Source organism: Culex quinquefasciatus, chromosome 2, assembly GCF_015732765.1.
Source record: "Culex quinquefasciatus strain JHB chromosome 2, VPISU_Cqui_1.0_pri_paternal, whole genome shotgun sequence".
In the NCBI taxonomy this organism is placed as follows: domain Eukaryota; kingdom Metazoa; phylum Arthropoda; class Insecta; order Diptera; family Culicidae; genus Culex; species Culex quinquefasciatus.
In genome coordinates, this window is record NC_051862.1 from 121216478 (window position 1) to 121243235 (window position 26758).

General features: G+C 41.2%; 2 protein-coding genes and 1 long non-coding RNA gene across 6 annotated transcripts; 1 reads left to right on the plus strand and 2 right to left on the minus strand.

The window, feature by feature from the left end:
* Positions 1 to 1779: 1779 nt before the first annotated feature.
* Positions 1780 to 18119, minus strand: LOC6034113 (WD repeat-containing protein 7). 4 transcript variants are annotated; one of them, XM_038252701.1, is made up of 15 exons: positions 18014 to 18119; positions 17607 to 17852; positions 16550 to 17526; positions 16251 to 16496; positions 15966 to 16186; positions 15689 to 15908; positions 15345 to 15620; positions 13473 to 13567; positions 13344 to 13410; positions 13031 to 13099; positions 12358 to 12450; positions 11902 to 12056; positions 10425 to 11816; positions 3339 to 3465; positions 1780 to 3272 (listed from the first exon to the last, which is right to left on the minus strand). In XM_038252701.1, exons 2-15 carry the CDS (start codon positions 17741 to 17743, stop codon positions 2929 to 2931), a joined length of 4419 nt encoding a protein of 1472 aa, XP_038108629.1. In that variant the 5' UTR covers positions 17744 to 17852; positions 18014 to 18119; the 3' UTR covers positions 1780 to 2928. The 4 variants fall into 4 exon arrangements, with proteins under 4 accessions (XP_038108629.1, XP_038108628.1, XP_038108630.1 ...); XM_038252700.1 differs by having other exon boundaries at positions 12352 to 12450; XM_038252702.1 differs by lacking the exon at positions 12358 to 12450.
* A 3304-nt stretch (positions 18120 to 21423) lies between these two features.
* LOC6034115 (cyclin-K) lies at positions 21424 to 22781 on the minus strand. The gene is made up of 2 exons (XM_001844431.2): positions 21853 to 22781; positions 21424 to 21793 (listed from the first exon to the last, which is right to left on the minus strand). Exons 1-2 carry the CDS (start codon positions 22705 to 22707, stop codon positions 21512 to 21514), a joined length of 1137 nt encoding a protein of 378 aa, XP_001844483.1. The 5' UTR covers positions 22708 to 22781; the 3' UTR covers positions 21424 to 21511.
* Positions 22782 to 24328: 1547 nt separating this feature from the next.
* LOC119766687 lies at positions 24329 to 24730 on the plus strand. The gene is made up of 3 exons (XR_005277062.1): positions 24329 to 24350; positions 24441 to 24489; positions 24608 to 24730. It is a non-coding gene; the product is annotated as an uncharacterized LOC119766687 (long non-coding RNA).
* Positions 24731 to 26758: the final 2028 nt, after the last annotated feature.

The following is a 26758-nucleotide window of genomic DNA, read 5'->3' on the forward strand; positions in this document are numbered from 1 at the left end:
TTTTTCACTAAAACTCAATTTCCCAAAATACGTATTTTTTGATTTTCGAGATTTTTTGATATGTTTTAGAGGACAAAAATCCGCAACTTTTGAGCTATAGAGAAACATGGTCAAAAAATCTGCCGCCGAGTTATGATTTTTTGAAAAAATAGTGATTTTTGGAAAAAATCGAAATTTCATGCAAAAACAAGTTTGACATTATTTTTTAATGCAAAATTGAATTTGCAATCGAAAAGTACTTTACAGATTTTTTGATAAAGTGCTCCGTTTTCAAGATATAGCCACCGAAAGTTTGATTTTAGCGAAATATTTGCAGTTTTCGATTTTTAAAATAGTGACCATGAGTGACCATTTCCAAAATATTTTTTGAAAAGTTCAGAAAATTTTCTATAAAATTGTCTAAGAGACATTGAAGATTGGACATCGGGTTCCTGAGATAGAGCCGCTTTAAGAAAAAGAAACACGAAAATTGAAGTTTTCTAAATCTCACCAAAACAACCCACCATTTTCTAATGACGATATCTCAGCAACTAATGGTCCAATTTTCAATGTTAAAATATGAAACATTCGTGAAATTTTCCGATCTCTTCGAAAAAAATATTTTGAAATTTTTTAAATTAGGACTAGCATTTTAAATGGGCGTAATATTCAATGTTTGGCCCTTTTAAAATGTCAGTCTTGATTTAAAAATTTACAAAATATTTTTTTCGAAAGGATCGAAAAATTTCACGAATGTTTCATATTTTAACATTTAAAATCGGATCATTAGTTGCTGAGATATCGTCATTAGAAAATGGTGGGTTGTTTTGGTGAGATTTAGAAAACTTCAATTTTCGTGTTTCTTTTTCTTAAAGCGGCTCTATCTCAGCAACCCGAGGTCCAATCTTCAATGTCTCTTAGACAATTTTATAGCAAATTTTCTGAACTTTTCTAAAAATATTTTTAGAAATGGTCACTCATGGTCACTATTTTTAAAATTGAAAACTGCAAATATTTCGCTAAAATCAAACTTTCGGTGGCTATATCTTGAAAACGGAGCCCTTTATCAAAAATCTGTAGAGTACTTTTCGATTGCAAATTCAATTTTGCATTAAAAATAATGTCAAACTTGTTTTTGCATAAAACTTCGATTTTTTTCCAAAATCACTATTTTTTCAAAATTCATAACTCGGCGGCAGATTTTGACCATGTTTCTCTATGGCTCAAAAGTTGCGGATTTTGTCCCCAAAACATATAAAAAATCTCGAAAATCAAAAATACGTATTTTGGGAAATTGAGTTTTAGTGAAAAAAGTTGATAAAAAATCTCCAAATTTTTTTCCGTGTACCTATTTTTTCTCAAAAGTCCTCAACAATACCTACAACTTTGCCGAAGACACCAAATTGATCAGAAAATTCACTCAAAAGTTACAGCTGTTTGAATATTTACATACCATTTTTGTATGGACAGCAGCCAAAATTGTATGGAGACTTGTATGGGTGAACCAATGACGCAAAAAAGCTTATTTGGTCATAGGGAAGGCCCCCACAAAGTTTGAGTCAAATAAAAAAATACAAAAAATAAAAATGGTCGAAATCGGCCGATTTTGTAGAGAGTTGCTCAGCTGGGAAGGCCAGCTATTGTTTGCCACTTCGTGTTTTGTGGAAAAGTAACCTGTTGTCTCGTAATTACCAAAATAGTTGCGGCTATCAAAATGCTTATGCGCCCTTTTCTCGTGTTGCTCCAGATATTTAGCATGTTTGGGCTTGTGATATTGAACTTGCAAGGAAAAACTTCTGCTGGATGATAGTGATTAAGTTATAATTTATTGTTCAACGAATAACGACATATTGTTCTACAATGCAACAGTTATATAATAGCTTGTTTTCTTTCTAATATTTAATACTTTGATTGTAATGGATAGATGAATAATGTATATGAAGGACAAGAGGATCACTAATCTAATGTAGCTTTATTACACCCATAAATGTCAAACTGTTATCGTACTCAACAGTTCTATTAGTCATCTATTTTGAGTGCATATCATTTGTATATTTTTATGCTTGAGACTTTTTCAATCAATTGTAAAACGTATTCAGAATAGGTATTTCAAAACAATATATTACATTTATAACGGGACATCAATTCCACATTATTGATAGCTTTAATAAATTATATTTCTCTAATCATGAAGATTACACCGAATGTTAAAATTTATGTTTCCTTTGGACACCTAATTATTATCATTTTTATCCGCTTTGCTTCGCCGGAAACGATAGCTTGGTTTTATTTTATTTATTTTTTGCCAACACACAAAAAATAACAATCACATCACTAATTCAGGTCACTTCACCTGTCCAGAGTCATTCGGGCGAAACCAAATAAAACAAAACAAAAAAGAAGCAAGTCAGCAAGTTGGCCCGCAAACATGCACAGAAAAATGGGTCAAATCATAAATCGTCGTCCCCTTCCAATCCCAATCCGTTTAATTCGGACATCCTCCCCGGCGGCGATCTCGATCTGCTCGCAGCAGCTAGTACACGTTTTTTTTTGTGAAAGCAGTTCGATCGGTTTGGGAGATAAGATAGGCGAAAGAACCAGCGCTCCACCAAATCACGCGAAATTTGCATAATTATATAAGTCAGTGGTGGGGCCAGCCGAGAATGCATTGATTTCTTTCTTCCTTTCTCTCGAATCTCTCACACGCGTTGCGCGAGAGATGGTTAATCTTTTCTTTTTGATTTTGCTTTGCGCGTTCGCGTTTCTTCGCACGCGACTAAGCCGAGAGCGCCGCAAATGACAGTTAGGAAAATGAGTGATAAATATATATATAAATTGGGCACCGGCTTCACGATCACGCGAACTTTGTCTTTCGGTGGTCAAAATTGCAACAAATTGGGATCACGCCGTTGAATAGAGCTACTTACTTAAGCCTTAAGCCAACCGCGCTTAAACGTTGAACCGCGTCTCGGAACCGTCGGCCAGCATCAGCGTCACGGTTCGGTTGTTGATCCAAATCAACTTTGCCAGCCGCATCGGGTTGAGCCGGGCCACGTCCGGAATCGGTGCCGTCGAGTAGCCCTTGATGCAGCGTGTCTGCGACTGACCCAGGCCGAACATGCCGGTGCTCGTCTGCCAGAACGACAGTCGGTTCTCGGCGCACGAGTAGCTCACCAAAAACTTCCCGTCCGGGCTGAAGGCCAGCGCCGTGACCGGTTTCGTGTGGGCCGGAATCATCTGGCACTTGTTCTGGCGCAGCTCGTAGATCGCCAGGTGGCCGTTGCTTGCGCCGACTGGAAATGAAACCATAATGATGCCATAAACAGAAATCATACAATTTTGAGCTATTAAATTCTTACCGGCAATTCGTCGCGATGCGGCACAATGGGACACCTGGTTAAACTTGCACATCGAAGGGCTCACTTCGGCGAGGCCCTTGTTCTTCAGGTCACCGGCATCAACACAATGCAGCGTGATGTCCATTACCTGAGGAGCGAAACAAATATTTTAAGATGGTTTATCCAAGATGTTTTGTTAAGAGGTCCAAATTAAATAGCAATTAGGAGCAACCATGGGCGTTAGACGACTAATTTTCCATTTTAAAAAACTGGTATTTTCTAATACTAATTTCAAAAAACTATTTTGAAATGTTGTTAAAAAATACTAATACTCTAAAACCCCGGTGGTTTAACACCGATCGTAATCAAACCATCAGTTTCATATTTCTCTCTTACAAAGCGCTAAATAAATAAAGCGTTCAACAACTTTCCAAAAATTAAAATAAATGAACCCTTCAATAAATTCGCAATTCGCAATTCGCAATTTTCAGTGTAAGAACGGGCCTTGACCGATCTTATGCACTAGGTTCCCGACGAACACGCACTGCCCTTACACCTACATCTCACCCTTGCTCTGAGTCAGTACGAGCAGCACGCTAGAACACGCTTTGAGTGTTCGTGCCAGGCATGCACACCTTCTTTCCGGTTACGCATTTTAACTCGGCCGGGGGTGGTACATTACGTAGGGTTTGATGTAAGTATAAGCGCCTAACCGTTTAAAGTGTGCCTATCAACTTTCATTAAAGCAAAAACTGTTTTATTTTTAGTTTGAATTCAAAAACTAATTGTTATTTACTGTGTTTTGTTTTCTCCTGAAATCTTTCCTAGTGTTGAGTCGTGTTTATTTGTTGCTATTTCTTTTGTCGCGGTGTTTTGTTACAATTTTTGGTCCTAAGCATTTTATAAACGTTTTTCAAAAGTACAATAGTAATATTTGTGTTAATTCTTTAATCATTCCAAAAATTGAGTAAGGGCTCGAACCTCACTTGCTTATGAAAAAGGTGAAGTTTCAAAACAATGGACAGTGAAGGAAATATACTATGTAAAGAATCAATAGTAAAAGGAAGATAGTAATTTATGAAGTAGATATAGAAATTAACAATAGTTAATAAAATGAGGTAACAAACAAGCTTAGATTGTACTCAGGGCAATTTACAGGGAAGATGAGAAATTATTCAAATAGATAAATAAAGAAAAGGCACATGATAAACCAAATTGACATCGCTGCCAAATTAAGGGAAAGCAGAAAGTTTGTTACAGCAGCATCAATTGGTAAAATAGAGTGGAAAGCGTTGAGAAATAAAAGAATCAAATGAGGAAAATCGAAATCAAATGGAGGATAGTAAACAGAAGCCGCGTTAGAAAATCAGTGAAACAAAATAAACAGAAGATTGGTGGTAGCTGAGAATGAAGAGAAGAGAAACCCCGTTGTGCGATGTTTCAGGTACATCCACAGCAGTTGACTCAACATACTGCGAATCAAAACAATACCGTCTACAATCACAAATTACTTTCCTTTCCCACATTGTCGCGCCCCTTTCTTCTAGCCGTCTCTACTCTGACCCTCGCTGGTCAAAGGTTTACGAGTCGTTTCCACAGGCCACCAGCTAGGTTACACCTTGTCATCATGATGACTAAACCAAGCCAACGTGGAGGTAAGAAAATAGGACACTTGCAAGGAACCAGAGCCATGCTGTTTTGTCCAAACAGCACTACGGATGTAGTTGGGCTCTTTTCGGGATGTTCCTCGCCTAGGTGTGTCAACCGACGAGTATCATCAGTATCATGTGCACCCTTGGCCTGCATGAACCCTTCAATAAACTTCCAAAAATTAAAAAATAACATTAAAATGTTGAAGCTTTAAAAAAATTTCAACAATTTCAAAACATAAAAATTAAGATTTGATAAACAAATATCTAAAATTCAAAAAGTTAAATTTTTTAATTTTTTAATATTATAAAATTTTGAAATATAAAAAAGCTACAAAAACTTAGAAGCATTTTTAAAGTTTTCAAAATTTCAAAACAAATTTGAAAAACAATTCTGACAATTCAAATTAGTTACTACCCCGTTATTGACGCATCAGTTGAAGTTTAACAATGACTCAATAATGATTAGTGAGAGCCAATCATCCTTATTCGTCAATACCGGCGCCTTCCGAAGGACCCTACAGGTCAACAAAAGTAGAAATCTGGAGCAACATTTGAAAGGAACGGTACGACACACGCCATGGTGGAAGGCAATTATGATTGAAATTGAATGTACCTGAAATATTTTTTCGTGGAAAGGTAGCTAAGGTGGTGGTCCCTTTTCGATATCTGTGACCTAGAAAATATTTTACCAAGGGATTTTCGATTTTTTGTCATTTTCAGTTTTTTAACTGTATAAATTGAGGCGCACGGTACTTTTAGTTACTTTGCGGCTGCACAACTCCTCCCAAATGCTTTTAAATGCAATGGATACTGATCAAAGGGGTCGTCCATTAAATATCTAAGGCTCCAACCACACTTACAACACCCGGTCTAACCTAGAGGTTAGGTCGATAGCTCAGTCCAGGTGTAGGAGTCGTCTCCCTGGGTCCTGCCTCGGTGGAGTCGCTGGTAGGCAGTTGGACTAACAATCTACACAGAAAAAAATATGTTAATTTACTCGACACGGAAAAAATGAATCACATGTAAACTCAGTTGATGTAAACATGAGATTCGACGTGAATGGTTGAATCACACGTAAAATCATGTTTTAACGTATAATTTGTTGCAAATTTACATCAAATTGCATTTGAATTTAAATGTTTAATGACGTGCAAAAGTGTTACATCATAAATGATGTAACATTCGGAAATATTTTTTTTGTGTGTAGGTCGTCAGTTTGAATCCTGGGGTGGATGGAAGCTAAGGTGTAAAAAGAGGTTTGCAATTGCCTCAACAATCAAGCCTCCCGACACCTAGTTTCTAGTAGGAATCTCGCAATCGAGAACGCCAAGGCAATACTGTAGAGCGATTTTTTTTATTTGAGCCTAATTTTTCAAATGTTTTATATTAATAATGCTTTTTTTGTACCTTATCCAGTAAAAACACATTGAACTTATTTTGCAGTAGAATCGCACTACCTAAAACTCGTCATATTGTGAAATATTTAATGGACGACCCCTTTGATCAGTATCCATTGCATTTAAAAGCATTTGGGAGGAGTTGTGCAGCCGCAAAGTAACCAAAAGTACCGTGCGCCTCCATTTATACAATTAAAAAACTGAAAATGACAAAAAATCAAAGGGGGGTCAGCGATTGTCCACGCTCCATACAAAAAAATATTCGTTTTGTATGAAAATTGTCCACAACGGGAGGGGGGGACTGAGAAACTATCCAATTCTTACAAATTCTCGGAACTACGATCTTCATTGAATTTGGAAAAACTTTCCCAGAGACACCGTATTTTAATGTTTTTTTTGCTAAGAAGTCATTAGCTTCACAAAATGACAATTTTTACGCAACCGGCCCGTGGCTTAACGGCTACGGCCCCGCCTCATAAGTGGAAGGTTCAGGGTACGATTCCCGACGAGTCTCTTTGAATTTTTTCGACTGTAACTGAACTTTGAATATGCACAAAAAAAACGTATCAGGTGGGATTCGAACTTACACCTTTGTATGGTAGTCAGATGCTCTAACCACTCTGCCAACGAGGAGTTTGTACTCGAAGAATGAATTAATACGTAGTGGTGAAATAATGTCACAAGTAATGTCGCGCCAACTTGCACACCTTGAAATGGACTTTCTCTGATTAAGCTCAAATTTGGTGGAGCTATTGATACTATCAAAACATGTCATAATCCCGATTTTGAACCAAAATGAACCACCCGTTCTTTTTTGGCACCGTCCAAAAGTTTTGCTATTTTCCTATTTTTTGAAGAAAAGGGTAAAAATTGTAGATAGTAAAGGAAAATGAACTGCATAAAGAATCAATAGTAAAAGAAAGATAATAATTGTATGTTGGAGAATAACAAGTAAAAGCTTTATGTAGTAAGTAGATGTATAAATAGACAGTAGTTTAAAAGATATAGATAATAAACAAACTTAGATTATAAAAGTGACAACTTGTAGAGCAGATCAGAAATTATTAAAATATTCGCAATTCGCAATTTTCAGTGTAAGAACGGGCCTTGACCGATCTTATGCACTAGGTTCCCGACGAACACGCACTGCCCTTACACCTACATCTCACCCTTGCTCTGAGTCAGTACGAGCAGCACGCTAGAACACGCTTTGAGTGTTCGTGCCAGGCATGCACACCTTCTTTTCCGGTTACGCATTTTAACTCGGCCGGGGGTGGTACATTACGTAGGGTTTGATGTAAGTATAAGCGCCTAACCATTTAAAGTGTGCCTAACAACTTTCATTAAAGCAAAAACTGTTATATTTTTAGTTTGAATTCAAAAACTAATTGTTATTTACTGTGTATTGTTTTCTCCTGAAATCTTCCCTATTGTTGAGTCGTGTTAATATGTTGCTATTTCTTCTGTCGCGGTGTTTTGTTACAATATTTTGGTCCTAAGCATTTTAAAAAAGTTTTTCAAAAGTATAATAGTAATATTTGTATTAATCCTTTAATCATTCCATAAATTGAGTAAGGGCTCGAACCTCACTTGCTTAAGAAAAAGGTGAAGTTTCAAAACAATGGACAGTGAAGGAAATATACTATGTAACGAATCAATAATAAAAGAAAGATAATAATTTATGAAGTAGATAAAGAAATTAACAATAGTTAATAAATAGAGGTAACAAACAAGCTTAGATTTATTGAGGGCAACTTACAGGGAAGATGAGAAATTATTCAAATAGATAAATAAAGAAAGGCACAAAATTGACATCGCTGCCAAATTAAGGGAAAGAAGATAGTTTGTTACAGCAGCATCAATTTGTAAAATAGAGTGAAAAAGCGTTGAGAAATAAGAGAATCAAATAAGTAAAATCGAAATCAAATGGAGCATATTAAACAGAAGCCGCGTTAGCAAATCAGTGAAACAAAATAAACAGAAGATAGGTGGTAGCTGAGAATGAAGAGAACAGAAACCCCGTTGTGCGATGTTTCAGGTACATCCACAGCAGTTGACTCAACATACTGCGAATCAAAACAATACCGTCTACAATCACAAATTACTTTCCTTTCCCACATTGTCGCGCCCCTTTCTTCTAGCCGTCTCTACTCTGACCCTCGCTGGTCAAAGGTTTACGAGTCGTTTCCACAGGCCACCAGCTAGGTTACACCTTGTCATCATGATGACTAAACCAAGCCAACGTGGAGGTAAGAAAATAGGACACTTGCAAAGAACCAGAGCCATGCTGTTTTGTCCAAACAGCACTACGGATGTAGTTGGGCTCCTCCCGGGATGTTCCTCGCCTGGGTGTTGTCAACCGACGAGTATCATCAGTATCATGCACCCTTGGCCTGCCAGAAATTATTAAAATAGATGAATAAATAAAGAAATCAACAAAGATTAGCCAAATGATAAACAGAATTGACATTGCTACAAACATAAAAGAAGCTATATTTGTTTAGCAAACACATAGTTGCAACAGCATTAATTGGTTAAATAGAGTGGAAAAAGAGTGAGAGATACACGCAGAAAAATCAAGATATTTGAAACAGCAGCTCTAGTCGTTAGGTGGAAATAGAAATGCATCATTAAATTTAAAAGAAGATTCTTTCAGGTTGAAACGAAAAATTGCAATAATCACAAACTTAATTTCGTGTGTTTTCAAAAGGCGAAACAATTTTAATATTTTGTAAACATAAACTCGAAACATTGTTTAGTATAAACACATTTTGCTGTTGATTTAAACGAATTGTTTTTTAATGCAAATAAACCGGAGTTTTTTTTTTTTTTTTTTTGAATCAACCGAACTTATCTCTTGAAACAAAAATAGATAGAAATTTTCAGTTTGACAGCTGGAATTATAAATTTTTTGTCTTTTTTTTATACATAAGATAACCAAAGGTTGATAAAATCAAAATAAAATGGTGGATAATAATCAGATGCCGTTTAAGAAAATCAGTAAAACAAAATTAAAATAGATGGTAGATAAAAATGGAAAGAAGATAAACTCCGTTCTGTAATGTTTCAGGTACATCCACAGCAGTTGACTCAACATACTGCGATTCAAAACAACCACAAATTACTTCCTTTTCCCACATTGTCGCGCGCCTTTCTTTTAGCTGTCTCGAGACTCTGACCCGCGGTGGTCAAAGGTTTACGAGCCGTTTCCACAGGCCATTAGCTAGGTTACAACTTGTCATCATGGCCCACTCCGTCGCTCGACGACACTTATACACTAACATGCTCAGCGAAGAGCCATTCTCACAAAATGCCAGCGCGGCAGTCTTTTTGTCTTCACGCCCTCAGTTTGCCATCAATTTGATTTTTTCTTGGTGGAAGTTTCTTTGAATGGTGTCAATAATGTTATGAAATCAAAATAAATGCACAATTTAATTGATAACATTGATTTTAGGCAACCCAAATCAATGAGTCTAACGCAGCGCATCAGAGAAAAAATGTTTTCAGTTCAGAGTGATCGGTAACGATCGGCCTGCCTGAGCCGTTCGGAGACTGAGCCGATCAGAGAGAGAAGGAGAGTAGAAGAGAGAGTGTTCGGGAGCGAATTGTGTGAAAGTGACAAACGGTAGGAATTCTTCAGGGCAGTATCGCGTCGCCTGCTATTTGTGTTCGCGAATGGAGTGGTTGATTTTGAGCAATCAGGACCCTTGCTTGCAAGGAACAATAGCTGTACTGTTCTGATCAAAATAAATCGAATGATCTAACAGAACTACGGATGTAGATAGTTGCGCTCCTTCCAGGATGTTCCTTACTTGGATGTCAACCGAAGAGCACGCAGCAAGGTCTGTACCATTGCATGCTCTTAGGTATCAATCCTTGGCCTGCCTTATTTGAAAGCTATTCATACAAAAACTGGATATTATTCATTCAAATAAAATTTCCTCTCTAACAGCAACACAATAGATCGGAATTTCAGCAAACATAGTTAAGGAGAGTACAGAGGGATCGATTCAAATAAAACTCGTGTGGATACTGTAAACTAAGCATGTTTGACTCACCTCCACCAGCAGATTCGCAATCTCGGTCTGCATCTTGTCGATCAACATCTCGACGCACTGCAGAATCTCCCGCTTGGCCCGATGCAGCACGGACTGCGTAATCGGAACGCTAATCGCTTGCGCGTTCTGCTGCATCGTATTGTAGCGCGCCACTTCACGGGCCATCGTCGTGATGAACGCCGCCGGTCGTGCCGTCGCGATGAGTCTGAGAGCGTGGCGTGCCGTCCGACAGGCGTCGGCTTGTGGCGTAAGGGGTAGTTTGTAGTTGAGGCTTGGGATGAGTCGATTCGAGTCGCAGCACATCTCGAGCAGTCCCATCAGAACTCGGCTGACGTCAATGTACGGCTCCCAAACGGTGAATCCGCGCCCGATGAGGTCGATAGCTGCCCTTCGGAGAGGTGTGTAAGCGGGGAGTTTCGGGGTTGATGGAGCTAGCAGAAGATGGGTGAGAGCCATTGAAGTGGATCGTGCGAGGTTGTTGTTTCCGATGCCGAATCCTTCGACGACGGAGCTCTTGCGACGGTTTTCGTTGTTTCGCTTGCCGTCGGACGAGGAGATGTCCTGTCCGAATTCGGCTCCAATCACACCGAGCAGGACGACGGCCGTTGTTTGCTTGCGCTTGAGTTCGGCCAAACTGGACGGCTTGCGAACTACTTCTTCCTCTTCTTCAGATTCTTCCTCTTGGGCTTCCAACGCTTGTCCACTTGGGGTTTGAACCGGCGAACCTGTGTTGGGTTGACCGGTGGGTTGTGCCTGCGGTACGATGGGTTCCGTGTGGGTGTACATCGGCAGATACTGAGCCCAACTCTCGACGAGCTGTTTGCGACCTTTCTTGCCCATACGTCCGAGCTCACCGAGAAGCAACTGCTGCGCAGCTTCGCGTATCTCCAGACAGTGATGCTGCCAACGGCGAGCCATCATCTCCACTTGGGGCCGTTTGAAGGTGTTCGCATCCAGTGCGTCGATCTTCTCCGGCAGTAGGAAGCAATGGTGGGTCGAGAGGAGACTCCAACCTTGCTTGATCTGGGCCTGCTGCTGGGTGTACAACTCTTCCTGCTCTTCGTCGTTGGTCCACGAGGCGCGGGTGGATTGGCGGTGGAGCTTCCGGTTGCGTTCCTGCTCCGGAATGAACGTCGCCATGTTCATCGACATCAGCGTGTTGGACATGGAAATCAACGCCAAGAGATGGTTTGAAGTTAGGGTTGTGCTAAGCTCCCAGTGCAAGCGAGCCGTAAATATGCTGGTTAAATGGTCCTGCCTCATCTGTTCCGCCGTCGAGGACGCGGCCCTAATCTCCTCCGGAGTCAACTTCATCTCTACGTTGTTTTGCCAAGTTGGCAACAGTAGCGACATGTAACCTCCCTTAGAGAGAACGCCAAACGAAACGGGAATCTGCAAACGTGGAAGAGAACAATGCGTTAGCATTCCTCTTTTGCTATCGAGACGACATCTAGCGGCAAATTTTGCCGGCACTTACCATCGGCTTCAGCAAGCCCAGCTGACTCTCGCAGACCTTGTCCAGGTGGGGATCGAGGCCCCACGAGTGCAGCAACGACAGAAGAAGCTGGGCCACTTCCATCACGTGGGTTGCCTCCATTCGGGGGGCGATCTTCTTGCTGATGTCGGAGCCATCTACAAAAATGGATTCAGTTTTTGTGAGATTTTTTTTATATAAGACAACGATACATGCAAGGACAAATCAAATAATGCAGTTGTTTCTGAATTGAACGGTTAGTTGTTGGTTTGTTAATAAGGTTTTATCCTTTTTAAAGTAACCCTTGCATCAGCCCCTTTTTCACACAAAGTATCGTACAAATTCAGAACAGCCGTCAACTAGAAGCGAAAATTTACTCAACTAAAAAATTACTACGAGTAAGGTGCAGTAGCGGGGCTAGTAGAAAGTATTAGGTGCAATTACCAAACTTACCCTTACCCGTGTCACCAACGTTCTTGACTACACTATCCAACTTTGCCTGAACCTTTGTCTGTACATTCTCTGCCCCTTCCTTCATTTTTGCGAGTATGCCTGAATGGAATTTTGGTTTTGGTTTAGTAAATTTTGAAGAGTTTAAAGCTAACTATTGTTTGAGCCGATTTTTTTCTAAACAAGAGCACATTCAAACTTAACTATAAAGCATTTGCGTGCTTGCTAAATTTTCAAAAAGTTTTGCATGCTTAAAAATATTTTAAAAACATTAAAAAAAACAATTCAATTCAAGTTGGCGTTAAGAAATTACAATTAAACTACTATTTCTAATAAAGAAAAAAAATATGAATAAGTAGGTATAACCAACAATTTTGGACGCAATTGGATGAATAACTTAAGTGCTAAACAGTAAACATTAGAAAAAATACACCTATTATACGTAAATCCAACGCTGAAGCAATAGCATCTTAACCTAAAAGCATTTTCTTGTTTGTTATCGAGGCGACATCTACTTGTTGAAGCATTGTTAAATTTATGGTATTTCCAACTAGTTTGTTAGTTGATGTATCGCGTTTGAATGGGTTTAAATGCCGTTAAAAATGCAACCACATATTCTACTTTTACAGCAATCTACTCGGACTAAGGTGCAACTACTAGGTAAGATTTTCAGTTCACAAACCATGTTTATCTTTTTCTTTTAAAATTTTCTCCATGTCCCCGGCCTTGTTCTTAACGCGACCAAAGAAATCTGTAGTCATGTGTGTCGTGTTTGTTTTGAAGCATTTAGGAGAATTGTATACAAAGTTAGGAGGAGTATGTTTAGTTACACAGCATGAAAGAAGAGAAAAAAAGTACCAGAAAACATTATTATTTGAAAAACTTTGCGACACGCTGCTTGCAGAAGAAAGAGTCTCATCGCACCACAAGGTTGTTATTCAAATCTAGATTAGAGGGAGAGGAACAAAACGCCGAATGTTTAGCTAGTTATTTACCTGAAATCTTTTTGCCGGCATCAGAAGAGTGAGTTTCCGTTCCAGCTGGTATGAGAAGTCCCTCAGCCTAAAAGCAGGATGAAAATAGAGTTAGTAGAAGTAGTTGCACCGGAATCTGGATCTTCGTACCTCCAAAGTGCTCGGACTCATGGCAGCGTACTCTTCAGCGTGCAGCTCGAAGATCAATCCCTCAATATCAAAGAACAAGATGTGACTCTCGGCGTCTGAAACACGAATAAAAATTCAATTTTCGTTACAGTTGAAGCTCGTTCCAAAAAAAAAAAAAGAAGTAGGATTATTTTTATTTTTTTCACTTGACTAAAGTAATCCTTCAAGTGACTTCAGTGATTATCATCTGGTAATTTGTTATTTCTAGAGTAAATTTTCAAAACAACCTATGAGTCATGGATTTCCTATTGAGATAGGACCTTTTGAAAATTTAATCTAGATTTGTTTGATTTCGATGGCCTACTCCACTATATATGAGTATATGAGCACATAGGGTTAAACTCCGTCCAGATTCGCGTTAATTTTGATCACATTTATCATATGCGCAGTTGCAGTTTGTGAAAGCTGGTTGTAGAACTTGAATCCTTCATAAAAACAGCGAAATCTGCGTGCATAATTTTTCCCAGTTCTGCAATCTGAGATCGTCAGTTCCTCTAGTGCCATGCTCATAGATATCCCTTCCGCATACCATGACTTTCGTCAAGTATTGTGGTGCCATACTTTCCTTCACACGAAAAACAAAAAAAAAACAAAGATGTTGTACTCGATCGTTGCTTCACCTGCTGTAGAAAAGTACGGGTATTCTCGAAGTACGGGAATAGACCTATTCTCTGCAAACATTCGAGCATGCTTCTTCGTGGCTTCAGTCGTTCACATCTTAGAGTAAACCGAATGATTTTGCTCTGGCGAACTTGCAGCCTTTTAAATTGCCATTGTGTTTCCAAGAACAAGACTGATGAACAGTAATCGAAGTGCGGGGCGATGAGCGAGTTGTACAACTGACCCTTGGTTTCTGCTGTCAAGTAACGTTTAATCCTACACAAGACGCGAAACTCTCGTGCTGCTTTCCGAATGGTGTAATCAAGGGGCTCGTTGAAATTCAGCTTTTCTTCCAGCATGACCCCGGATATGCCATTGTCGTTACCCGCTACACGCTTCTGCACTCGTTGGTCTGTCGTGTTTGCACTACTATGCACTTTGTTTTCGCAATATTCCGCGTTAACTTTTTCGACGTCAACCAGACTAGTTCTTCGTTCATGGAATCAAAGCATTCATTGAAGCTGTTACCAACCACGAACAAAACTGTGTCGTCGGCATGACCTCTTCGACTAACGGCCGCATGTTGATTGGTCTGTGGTCTTCGGGATTCTTGGATTTCGGAACATTTGGGATTGGAACTAACACCGTCTTCTTTCACACGTCCGGAAACTCATCTCGTGATGGTGATTTGTTGACAATGCACTGCAACCACGTCAGGCCCATTTCGTGACGATTCCACCACCAGCACAATCCTTCAGCGATCGTACCGTTCCCTTAAGCTTGCTTAGCGTGATTAGGTGAAACTCACTTTAGCTCAACGGAATGTCGAAAGTGGAAGCTTGTTGTAGAGCTTAATTCCTTTGTAAAACAGCGAATTCTGCGTGCATGATTTTTTGCAGTTCTGCAATCTGAGATCGTCAGCTTCTCTAGTGTCATGCTCATGGACATCCCTTCCACATACCAAGACTTTTGTCAAGTATAATATGCTTTGTCCGTCAAGATTCTCCCTTCTTCATCCCATCACATTTCGGCTCGCGGCAAGAGACCTTTCCAGGATTCTCTGAGTTTCTTATAGAATTTAAGCGTTTCGTTAGAGCGATATAACTGTTCCATGTCCTGGCATTAAGAATCTTCAAGTTTGCTGACTTCACGACTGTTTATACGTTCCCACGGATATTGTGCATCATCCTTCAACTGTAAAGAAAAGAAATAAGAAGCATTTCAAACCCTCACCTTTCGGGTTCGTCCGCAGTCCCTGGATGATCAGCGGGCTGCTCCGGTTCTTCATCAGAAAGTCCCCGTGCTGGTTGTTGTGCGCGTGCAGCTGCTGCAGCTGATGAATGCCCCGCTGGGTGGCGTGCCGAATCGCGTTAAAGTTGCGATGCCGCAGGCCGCGGAAAAAGTGCACCGCTGGATTCGCGAGCCCCATATCCGAGGTCGAGCCCGAGCTGCCACCCGTCTCGCCGGCGTGCTCGTCACACGCGTTCATCACCTCTTCCGCGAGGATTCCTACGAACGAAAAGTGGGGGCAGCGTTTATGATGAGTTCTAGGGAGATTTGTTTTATGGAACTCTTGCCGTGAAGCACCCGATCCAGGTGTCCCGTCTCCATCTGCCAAACGTAAATTGTTCCGTCGGAGCAGCCTACGATTAGGAAGTCATCCAGCGGGCGCCACTTGATCGAAACCACCGGGAACAGGTGCCGACTGGCTAGGGTGACGCACTTGCGCTCCTGCAGGCTGAGCAGCGTGACCGAGTGGTCGGAGGCGACCGAGCAGATGCATTTTAGGATTCGTGGCTGGAAATTGGAAAGAATTTAAGTTTTTGAGTCGACTTAGAGGACACAATTCCTTACGCTGCACGTCGACGGTGGCACCAACAGCTGGGTGATTTCCCCGGCGTGAACGCAGAACCGATGAATCAGCTGGCCGCTGTACAGATCCCACAGACAGACGGCAAAGTCCACTCCGCCGGACACGAGATGTGCCTTGTCGTAGCGCGGATGCGCCAACGACGGACACAGCAGGCAGTTGACGCGACCGCTGTGCCCGTTCAGCACTTGATGACGAGGCCAGTCTGGAAAGAGGAAGAATTTAACTGGATATTTTTACGGCAGAAATTCAAAATTGTGCAATTTTACCGATGTACTCCTGGTGCTGTCCGTAGAGCAGATGCAACATCACGGTTTGGGTGGCGGGCACGATTACGATGGAACCGTCCTCGCGACCCACAACGAGACGACTTTGCAGCGGCAAGTAGATGCTGGCCGTCAGTTTGATCATGGGTTCGCTGCTGTTGCGATACAGCTGGTCCAGGATTCCCACCGGCAGGGGGTTCATCTTGTTCCAGGCTTCCTCCAAGCTGGTGCAAATCGTTGACTCTAGAGCTGAAATTTAATCGATTAGAAGGTTGAAAAGGTCTACAAAATTTGAATCTTACTCGACGGCAGCCGTTTCTCGTTCTGAATCACCTTGATCTGCTCCATGGTAATGTCCGGCACGGCCCAAATATTGATAAATCCTTCGGAATCGCCGCGCAGCAGATATTTCTGCGTTTTACCGTTGCGATTGGACGTCACCAACTTCATAGTCGGAGGACACGACAGCGGTTTCTCTCCAGTCTGCGACAACACGCAGTACAAGAACGGGGAATCCTTCCCAACCGACGGACCATGGAAATCCTTATTGTCCGGAATGCTGTTGGCCGGCAGCCGGTACATGTAACCTTTGCCCTCGTCAGACCACAAAATGACGCGATCATTCGCCAGAAAGTCTCCACCCATCCAGCGCTCCCCAGACGGAGAAATCACGCTGCATAAAACGGTGAAATCCCCTGCGTCGTAAATCTGCCAATATTTGGCGCACACAATCAGCACCGTCCGCTGGTTCTGCGAGCAACAGTTCATCGTAATGGCATTCAAGCAACGAATCTGCTTCGATTCGTTCTCGTAAATCGGCTCCGAATATTTGTTCTCGTTCCCAATCAACGTCCAAACCTTGACCGTTCCCGTAGTCGTTATGGCCAACACCACGTCATCCTTACGCTTCGACGGTCTCAACACGTGCAGCGCCGAAATCCAATCCGGATTCACCTTGGAACTCAAACAGAACAACACCTCCAAGCTGAACGGGTCCATCACCATAATCTCGGCATAGTACCCGTTACAAAACAGCCGGATATCGTCACACCCAGCCATGTGATAAGCCTGAATGTTCGTGTGGACCTGGGCCATCTTTATACTCTCGGTACACTTTCCATCAACCAAGTCCCAGGTGCACATCTCCCCATTTTCCGACGAACTAACCAAGAAGTTATTATCCTGAATAATAGAAGCCCGCGTCAAACAGAGCACCGGAGCCGTGTGGCCCACCAGCAAACATCGCGGCGTCATCTGTAGCGTATCCGGATCAACTTGCCTGCAAAACAAAACAAAAAAAAACAAAAAATCAAAACATCAAACTCACACCCCCACCGCAAGGTAGACAACAACACTCACCACAAGCAAATCTGCCCATCGTAGCAGCCCGTGGCAAGAATTTTCTGGTCCCGTGACAGGAAAACGCTCGACACGCAGTGGGTTGGGGTGTTTGGGCCCCACAGCACGACGGGCACGACCAGGTTCGTGTTCAGCATGGTGACTTAATTTGTTGCGAAAAAAGATGATTCGAAGATTTTTTAGCAAATTTTCCGCTTCGAAAAGCACCTAGAGAATCATTATTTTTGGCACGATCTTGTTTTTGTCCTTTTGGGAAGAGAAGAGAAAAAAAGCAAAACAATGACGAAGTTGTATCGATCGGGAATTTTCAGCATGGATTTTTGCGCTGAATTTTATATGTTCGTGAAAAATGTCATGTTTCTAATGTTACACTCGATGTACTCCAGCAGTTTTTTAATTTTACAAACCTTTTAATCCTTTTAAAACGTATTTTTTGCGAAAAAATGTAAACTGCAATATTTTTGGGTCCGTCACTGATAAGAAATTTTCACTTTGACAGCTGACTGCAAAGTGAGAACACGTTCAAGAAAACATAGGCAGAATGGCTCAAACATACACGCTGAAGTGAATGTGGGCCCAGTTTGAGTTTTAAAGTACACTGACGCGTAAAATTTTAACTTTTGAACATAAATAAAACATATCTAGAGTTTTTTTTTGTCCTATAGGCTATTGTGTTTCATATGTTTACAGGCCTTTTTTAAATACCTCTTGATATTTTTTTTCTTTTTTTTTTGTGGCAGTGCGTGGCCGAATGGTTACGCTGTTCGCTTTGTAAGCGGATGATTCTGGGTTCGATTCCCATCTGCTGCAACCTTACATCGGATGAGGAAGTAAAATGTCGGTCCCGGCCTTGGTTGTTAGGCCGTTAAGTCATTCCAGGTGTAGGAGTCGTCTCCATGCCATAAGTACAAACAACACACCAAACCAAACCTACTCCGGTGGAATCGCTGGCGGCGGTTGGACTCGCAATCCGAAGGTCGTCAGTTCAAACAGTGGAGTGGAAGGTTCCTTGGAGTAGAAAGAGGTTTGGGTGCTCTCCCCATTCAAGCCTTCGGACTCCTAGGTTCGAGCAGAATCTTGCAATAGAGACCACAAAAGACCCGGGGGTCTTTAATGTGGATGGTTTGATTTTTTTTTTGATATTTTTTTTATGGGAAGTCAGACATTTTAAATGTAAATTTAAACAATTTGAATTAAATATTTTAACATATCATTTAAAAAAAAACACAAAAAAGTGTAAGGGAGCGTTCTTTAATTACGTAACGCAATAAATAGGAATTTTAGACCCCCTCGTAACAATCCATCAAATTTAAAAAAAATGTATGGAGAGTAAAACGACCTCCAAGCCCCCCCCCAAATTGCGTTACGTAATAAAAGAACGCGCGTAACTGCATTCTGCCTATAGATCTAGGGTTTTTTCCCAAACCTTTTTTTCAAGCTTCCCATGCGCCAGTGCCAACGCACACCGCGGGTTTGGTTTTCTAGCTTCGGTACGTGCCTGAACCCATTTTTGTATTGGTATCTTGGTACATCGTACCAGCGCACCACGACACTCTCGGCTCGCCCCATCGGTTTTGTGTCTGGCACTCACCCATGGCATGAACACAGCGTGCCGTGGTACGTGTCGTGGTATTGAACCCGTTTTGTACCGCCAGCGCGTACCACGGCACGTACCTCGGCTCGTGACGAGTGAAGCATCTTGGCTCATATACCGGGTTCATGCCATGGGTGAGTGCCAGACACAAAACCGACGCGGCAAACCGAGAGTGTCGTGGTGCGCTGGTACGATGAACCAAAATACCCTCGGTTCGTGTGAGTCGGGTACGGGTGTAAACCGAACAAAGCAGGCGCAAAGCAAACCCGAGGTGCAAGTGAACCGCGTGTACCGCACGGTGCAGGGAAGCTTGCTTTTTTTTTCTCTAAAAGAGCACTCAGCTAGCAAAATCTAAACAAACTTAGAAATATGTACCCTCCCTGCAAAGACTTTGCATCTCAGTTGAAGGTTCTCCAAATCTCTGTATAGTCTAATCTAATCTAATCAGACCCTAGCGCAGCCAATCTTTCGAAGGGATCCTGGAGAGTGCCTTAGGTTAGATGACGCCTAGCACTCTTCTTGTCATTTATTGACATTTGTAGTGCGTCATTGCATCAAAATGCATTGAAACATTACAAGCGTTAAAGCGGCCAGGCCTACTGCGTAAAGCCGTATCGCAGAGACATGATTCGTTTGAAGTGGGTTGAGTTTGAGCACTGAGTGTTCGAACAACAACACAATTCTGAATCGACAGGGGAGGAAGAAGCGTGGGAACACACCACCATACGCTCCGAGATTTGGTTGTATTCATTGGGAGCACCATGCTAAGAAGGTTTGGTACTCCGGGGCCCTCTGGGATGGGACATTGTATTTCCACGAATGTCCTGGACACTATTTGCCGTAGTTATAGCGCCACAACTCGCTCTCTGTAACAGTATTCCTAATTCCAGTCCACGCTTACCAAGCCGTGTGGTTAGCATTTTTGCTTACCAATCCAAAGGACGGGGGATCGAACCCCGCATCGAGCGACTTTATTTTTCGTTCTTATTCATCATTTCAAATTTTTATGTTCTTAACTTTCTCGTTGGGAGCAGATGGGAATCGAACCCAGATCCATTCGCTTACAAAGCGAACACCGTAACCAGTCAGCTACGGCCACTCCAGGGTTCTCCAAATCTCTGAATAGGGTCCTAAAGCCCTATGTCAATTTTCATTGACAACGGTTAAAAGTCGTCGGTTAAAACATGATTGAAAACCATTTCTGATCACTTTTTTCGTTTTTTGATGCGTGTCCACGTGGTTTATGGATGGTCCCTAGCGCGAGCAAATTTCAATAATAGTAAATAAAAGACGCTTTATTCTTCATAAAATCAATAGTTTGATGAGTTAATACTAAAAATGCCAGTTTGAATAAATTATTACGATCAACGAATTCAAACGAAAAGAAAACAGGACACCACGTAACCGATTGTAGTAAATCGTTAACCGGCAGCGTGCCTTCCAATCAACGATGATAAAAGAAGGACTTTAAAATATCAAATAAAAGGCTCCGACAACACGTTGCAAAGTAACCGCGAGGTCCCGCTACACACAATAGAATACAAAAAATCAAAAACGCGCGCTAATGGTCTATCCTAAATGTCAGAGTGTCTTTCGATAAACGATTCTTTAGAAATTACTTTTTCACCGTGAAAATTTAACACATTATTTAAAAATAATTGCACAGTTTTCCCGACGCCATGCCTTCTGATCGACGATAATATAGGAAGGGCTTTTAAAGTCACAAAACAATCAATGTAATCTTAATTAAAGCACAAAAAACACCAATCACTGAAAAAAAGGACGCTCGAAACACGAATAATCCTGCAAGGCTTGCGCGTTGCCCCACCATCCAAATTCAACTCAAGCAGGCAACACAATTCAACATCTTTTTAATTTCTCGATAATGCAAAAAATTAAGCTTAATTTTAGGACCCAATTGCAAAGGGAGCGTTCTTATAACGTAACGCAGTTTGGGGGAGGGTCGAAGGCTGCATTACGCTCCAGAAAAACATTTTAAAATTTGTATGGAAATTTTGTTACGAGAGAAAGGAGTGGTCCAAAACCCTATTTTTTACGTTACGTGATAAAAAATAGCTAATTCTAACGAAAACACTAATTGAAAATATTTATTTTCCCATTTTTTTTGGGAAAAGTGGACGAGACAAACTAATCTTCATCAAAAGAATTTTAAAGAACTTTTCTTTCTGAAAAATGCTGAATGACCTCAGCACACAACATGTATTGAAAGATATTAAATCTTTTATTCTTCCATTCTATCATACTTACAATTTATTCATATCTGTTTGCTCCATTTTCCCCCAGCTCGCAATCAGCGATTATAGTAATTATTCGAATACGGGTGCGAATAATGCTGCTGTTGCCACTGCTGCTGCTGCTGTTGCTGCGGTGGTGGCCCCGGCGGTGGCGCTCCGTACGAATTACCATGCGGCAACGGCGGCGGCTGACTCTGGTGCATCGGGTAGATCGGATAGCCGCCGTATCCACCACCTGGGGGACCACCACCGGAACCGGGTGGGGCGTCCGTGATGTGCTTCGGAATGTGGTTCACCTCCATCTCGATGGGCGGGAGGGGCGGTGGCGGGGCCGAAGTCTGTGGGTTGAAAGGAAATTGGTTAGAGGTCGATCAAAGCGGGAACGACGTTAGGTCACCTTCAGCGGAGGGTTGTTTACGGTGGGCGAGTTTTTGTTCGCTCCGGGTGAGATGTTGGCGCGCTTCATCGGCGGCGAAGCCTTACTGGGTGGCAACTGGGGCGGACTGTCCGGCGGGGATTCGTTGTTTGGCTGCTGGTACAGATCCAGCACCTGATGGCAGATGTCCTCCAAGATTTCCATCGTCACGTCCTGCACAAACATGTCCCACCACTTGAGATGTTCTGGCTGTTTGCCAACCCAGTCGACCACGGTGAATTTGCTGAGCTTGCTGGCCAAGTAGATCAGCGCCACGGCAATGATTTCTGGTTCCCACTGCAGGGACACGGTCGTGCTCAGCGAATCGTTGACAAAGTTCCAAGCCATTTGGACCATTTTCTGCAGCTTGGCGCTGTCTCCCTTGAGGCACTTGGCGTACTTGACCAGGAACGAGTACGGGTGTTCGACCTGTAGGTCAAACTTGATGGTTTGCAGCAGAATCCGCTCTAGCGTCATCACTTCTTCCTTCGGATCTTCGCCAAACGAGACAAACTTTTGATCCGTGAGCAGCCCGCGAGCCGTTTTGATTATGTCTTTGCACTTTTTCGGTGTTTCCTCAACCTTCCCTGCCAGGAACAAGCAACAGCACGAGGTCACGTACCGCGGGAACGTTTTGAACGAGTGAAACATGTAGAACCGGTGGAAGTAAACAACGCCGGTGGCCACCGTGTTGTGCCCCAGGCCCATCGATGTTCCGGTTTGCATGATGAAGCGAGCTCCCTCCTTGCGATAACGCCGCTCCGTCTCGAAATCAATTCCATCCCGGATCGACGGAGTATTCCGGAGGTCCTTTTTTTCGTAGTACCAGTTTGGCATGCTCAATTTTTGGTAAAACTTGCAGTGAGAAGTCCCAAAACAAATCACAACATCAAAAGTGAACTTTTTGAACAGTTTATAAACATAACTTTGACAGTTGAAGGAAGATGTTGCCCATGTAGCAAAAATCGAATAGAATGCGCCTAGATGTAGGCCGTACAATTTTTCCTGAATGGTTTCGTTTTTTATTGCGCGTATTCCCGAATAAGACACGCGGCAAACCAGCCTCGGAAACTCTAAGTATTTAACTAAGTATATGTAAGGTATGCACTTCGGAAGAAACCGGTCAAGAAAAAATTCCAATTGTCAGCAGCGGTAGCGAAAGCAAGAGGGTGAAGAAAAGCCCCAAGAAAACGTTCCCTCACGCACAAAAATTGTGTAAGTTTGAATGAACAAAACAGTTTATTAAAAACAACTATCACGGTTTGTAGGCGTCACAAACACATTTTATCATTTCGAAAATCACCGTTTTTCGGTTCGACCAACATTTTGCCGTTTTGACTAACACGTTTGTTGTTTGAAGCTAATCTCATTTAAACGTGTTAGGAAAATTAACAGTGTACGTTTTCAATCCAACAAGATGGCCGAAGTGAAAAATGTGGAATTCTGGGGATTTTTACGAAATAGGTAAGTGTGTATTGTATCAGGTATTTAATTAATAAATAAACCTTATATTGTTCTGTTCCAGTCATTGTTTGTGTCATAAAACTAGGCTGGAGGAAACTATGTCCGGATATAATGAGGTAAAAGCCATGTAATTTTGTCTTCCTAAGGGTTTCGATTTTTTCAGAAGTTCCTTTTTTAAGTAACGTGCACCATGTCTCCAGCAGCTGATATTTCTTGTCAGCGTCAAAGGAAAATGATTGTGAAATAAGTGTGACCGGAATTCTCCAGAATGTGTTGCAATTATAAGTGAAAATAGTGAAATAAATCTTTTCAATAAACCTAACATTTGTTTTTACATATTAAGATAAAAAAAGAAGAAGAAAAGGCTATCCAGATTTTTTCATCGTCATAAAACTGATCTTTGAATTAACAATCATGTTTGTTAAATCATCCCAAATGATTATTATATTTACAAACATGTCAGGCCATGGCAATGACAAACATGTTTGTTGCAACCACAAACATGTTAGGTTGAATTTGGCAAACATGTTTGCCGGCCTCGAGATGACAATCGTGTTTAGCAGCTGTACCCAACATTTTGCCAAGTTCACAATCAGATTTTTCTGCGTGCTCTCTTTTGTCCTGCCGTTCGTAAAGCTGTTTCTTGACCCCTTTCCTTCCGATCTGCAGACTAGCCTATAATAATAAGTATACTTAAATTATATTAGTACACGCACGGAAATTACGTTATTTTGAATCAACAAACCTGTTTGTTAGAAATACATATCTTGGTTTATGAAAACAACAAACCAATTTAATAAAATTAACAATCGCATATTATTCACTCCACAAACATTTTGTCAGTTTGGCAAACATGTTTGTTGCCTTTGATTTGATTTTTCTCAACGTGTACTCAAAATTTTGAGTGTATATTTTTCACCCTCACTGAATTATAAGATGGCCGAAGTGAAAAGGACACGAAATGTTTTCTTTGTACGGCATTTAAAAAAAATAATGGTGAAGAATGTGGCAAGGTCGTAAGTATTTATTATCTTCAGCATTGAATATTGATAATTAATGTGTTTTTCTTCTTTTACCAATTTGTGATTGTCGCGAATCAAATATAGGATTACTGGTCCAGTTCCGGCGAAGGTTCCTGGTTTCCTGCTGTTAGAGGTCTTTTTTTTTATTTTAACAAAATGTTACTTTGATCAAATAATGTCACATTGAACTATGCTCAAAGATGTTTATTCTAAAATATTTGCATATTTTTTCATTATTTTTCCCACATTAGATGACGTGACACCATGACGTCAGTGGAGGATTTTCTTGGCTGCAGTTGCTGGACAACAGTGTTATTAGTGGAATATTGAGTGATTATTTTAGTTAAATTTTAACGTAAAGTGCTTACTGTGCGAAATAAATAAATTGAACATAAACAAACAACACTGTTTTTTAAATAAAGAATAATAAGACAAGAAGAAGAAAAACATGTTAAACCAGATTATCAGTTTCATAAAATAGTTTATTCATTCGATAAACATGTTTGTTGAACCATCCCTCATGATAGTTGATAGATTGAAAATGTCATTTTAGGCCATAACAAACATGTTTGCTGGATCGACAAAAAAAGGTTGGTTTGATTTGGACAAACATGTTTGCAGGCCCTGAGATGACTATCATGTTTGTGGAGTACACCCAACATTTTGCTAGGTTTACAATCGGATTTTTCTGCGTGTATACTAATTTATGTTTTCCCACTCTACTTTAACCACCTTGTGTTCTTTTGAGCATCTCCTTATAAACGTGTAGCCAGGGACAAGGCCAGGGATGCCACATTTGAAGATTTTCGAGCTCAGGCCTAGGCTCAGGCTCAATGCTCAAGCGTATTGTTTTGCCATGTTATTCGATGATTTTTTTATTAAATGAATTACTCACGAAACAGATAACAATGTTTTGCTTCTTTTGCCAAAAACAGATTTCTAGAGTTTTTTTAAAAGGTCCTATAAATCAAATTTTCAGTTTTTGCTTTTTGGGTGTTTTTGAATACTCCTGACTCAAGGCGTGCGTGGCCGAATGGTTACGCTATCCGCTTTGTAAGCGGATGATTCTGGGTTCGATTCCCATCTGCTGCAACCTTCCATCGGATGAGGAAGTAAAATGTCGGTCCCGGCCTTGGTTGTTAGGCCGTTAAATCATTCCAGGTGTAGGAGTCGTCTCCATGCCATAAGTACAAACAACACACCAAACCAAGCCTACTCCGGTGGAATCGCTGGCGGCGGTTGGACTCGCAATCCAAAGATCGTCAGTTCAAACACTGGGGTGGAAGGTTCCTTGGAGTAAAAAGAGGTTTGGGTGCTCTCCCCATTCAAGCCTTCGGACTCCTAGGTTCGAGCAGAAACTTGCAATAGAAACAACAAAAGACCCGGGGGTCGTTAATGTGGATGGTTTGTTTGTTGTTTGACTCAAGGCCGTTCTAAAAACACCCTAAAAGCAAAAATTGAAAATTTGGTTTATAGGACCTTTTAGAAAAAACTCCAGATTTGTAAAATGTTATTTTGCCATCAAGTTAAACTCGTTTGCGTTTTTGTGATGGCTGTCAAATAAAATCTGCCTGTTCTTCTAACCTGACAGCGAGTGAGAAAAGTGTTCTGAGCTGAATGGTCATTCCCGAATCGGAATCGGATTGTCACCGGAGGATTCCGTAAGGCTGCAAGCGAAAAATGAACGACGCCAATGAATCAGTAAGTAAGGAATACAAACGAAATAACTAAGAACTAAAAATATTACTTTTATCGTAGATAATGGCCTATCTACAATCACTTTACTTAGAATAGTTAAGTTGCGTAGAACAGATAAATTGCTTAGAAATAGTACGTAACTTACTGTCGTCATCTACAATCAACTTAGCTAACTTGCTGGGCTGTTATACGTTACTATGCAGTTGTTTGTTTACCTTTGATATAGAAACGTCAACTTGCCGTAGGTTTTGAAATTTTCCAAACCATACGTCATGTCACCAATTTGCTTACTTTATCATTGTGGAAGATCAGATTCCTTTGCATGGATTCAAATTCCTACGCTAAGTACAATTTTCTAAGTAATGGCCTATCTACAATCACTTAGCTTAGAACATCTAAGTAAAGTAGTTACTTAGGAAAGTCTGCAACTTAAGTGATTGTAGATAGGCCATAACCCGCAAAGATTATTTTTGGAACCAAATCATCCAAGAGGCCGGTGATGTACAACAGCACCTGACAAATGACTTGAAATATCAAAAAATCGCTGCAAGTGTTTTGATCACAAAACTTGATGATACAACTGTTATTGATTCCCTTGAAGGAATCATCAACAGCCAGCGGAACGCGATATGCCAGCATGCTGAAGCGCTCGGGCTGAATCATCGGGATTTTTTCCCCAATCGAAATAATCGTGGAATAGACCT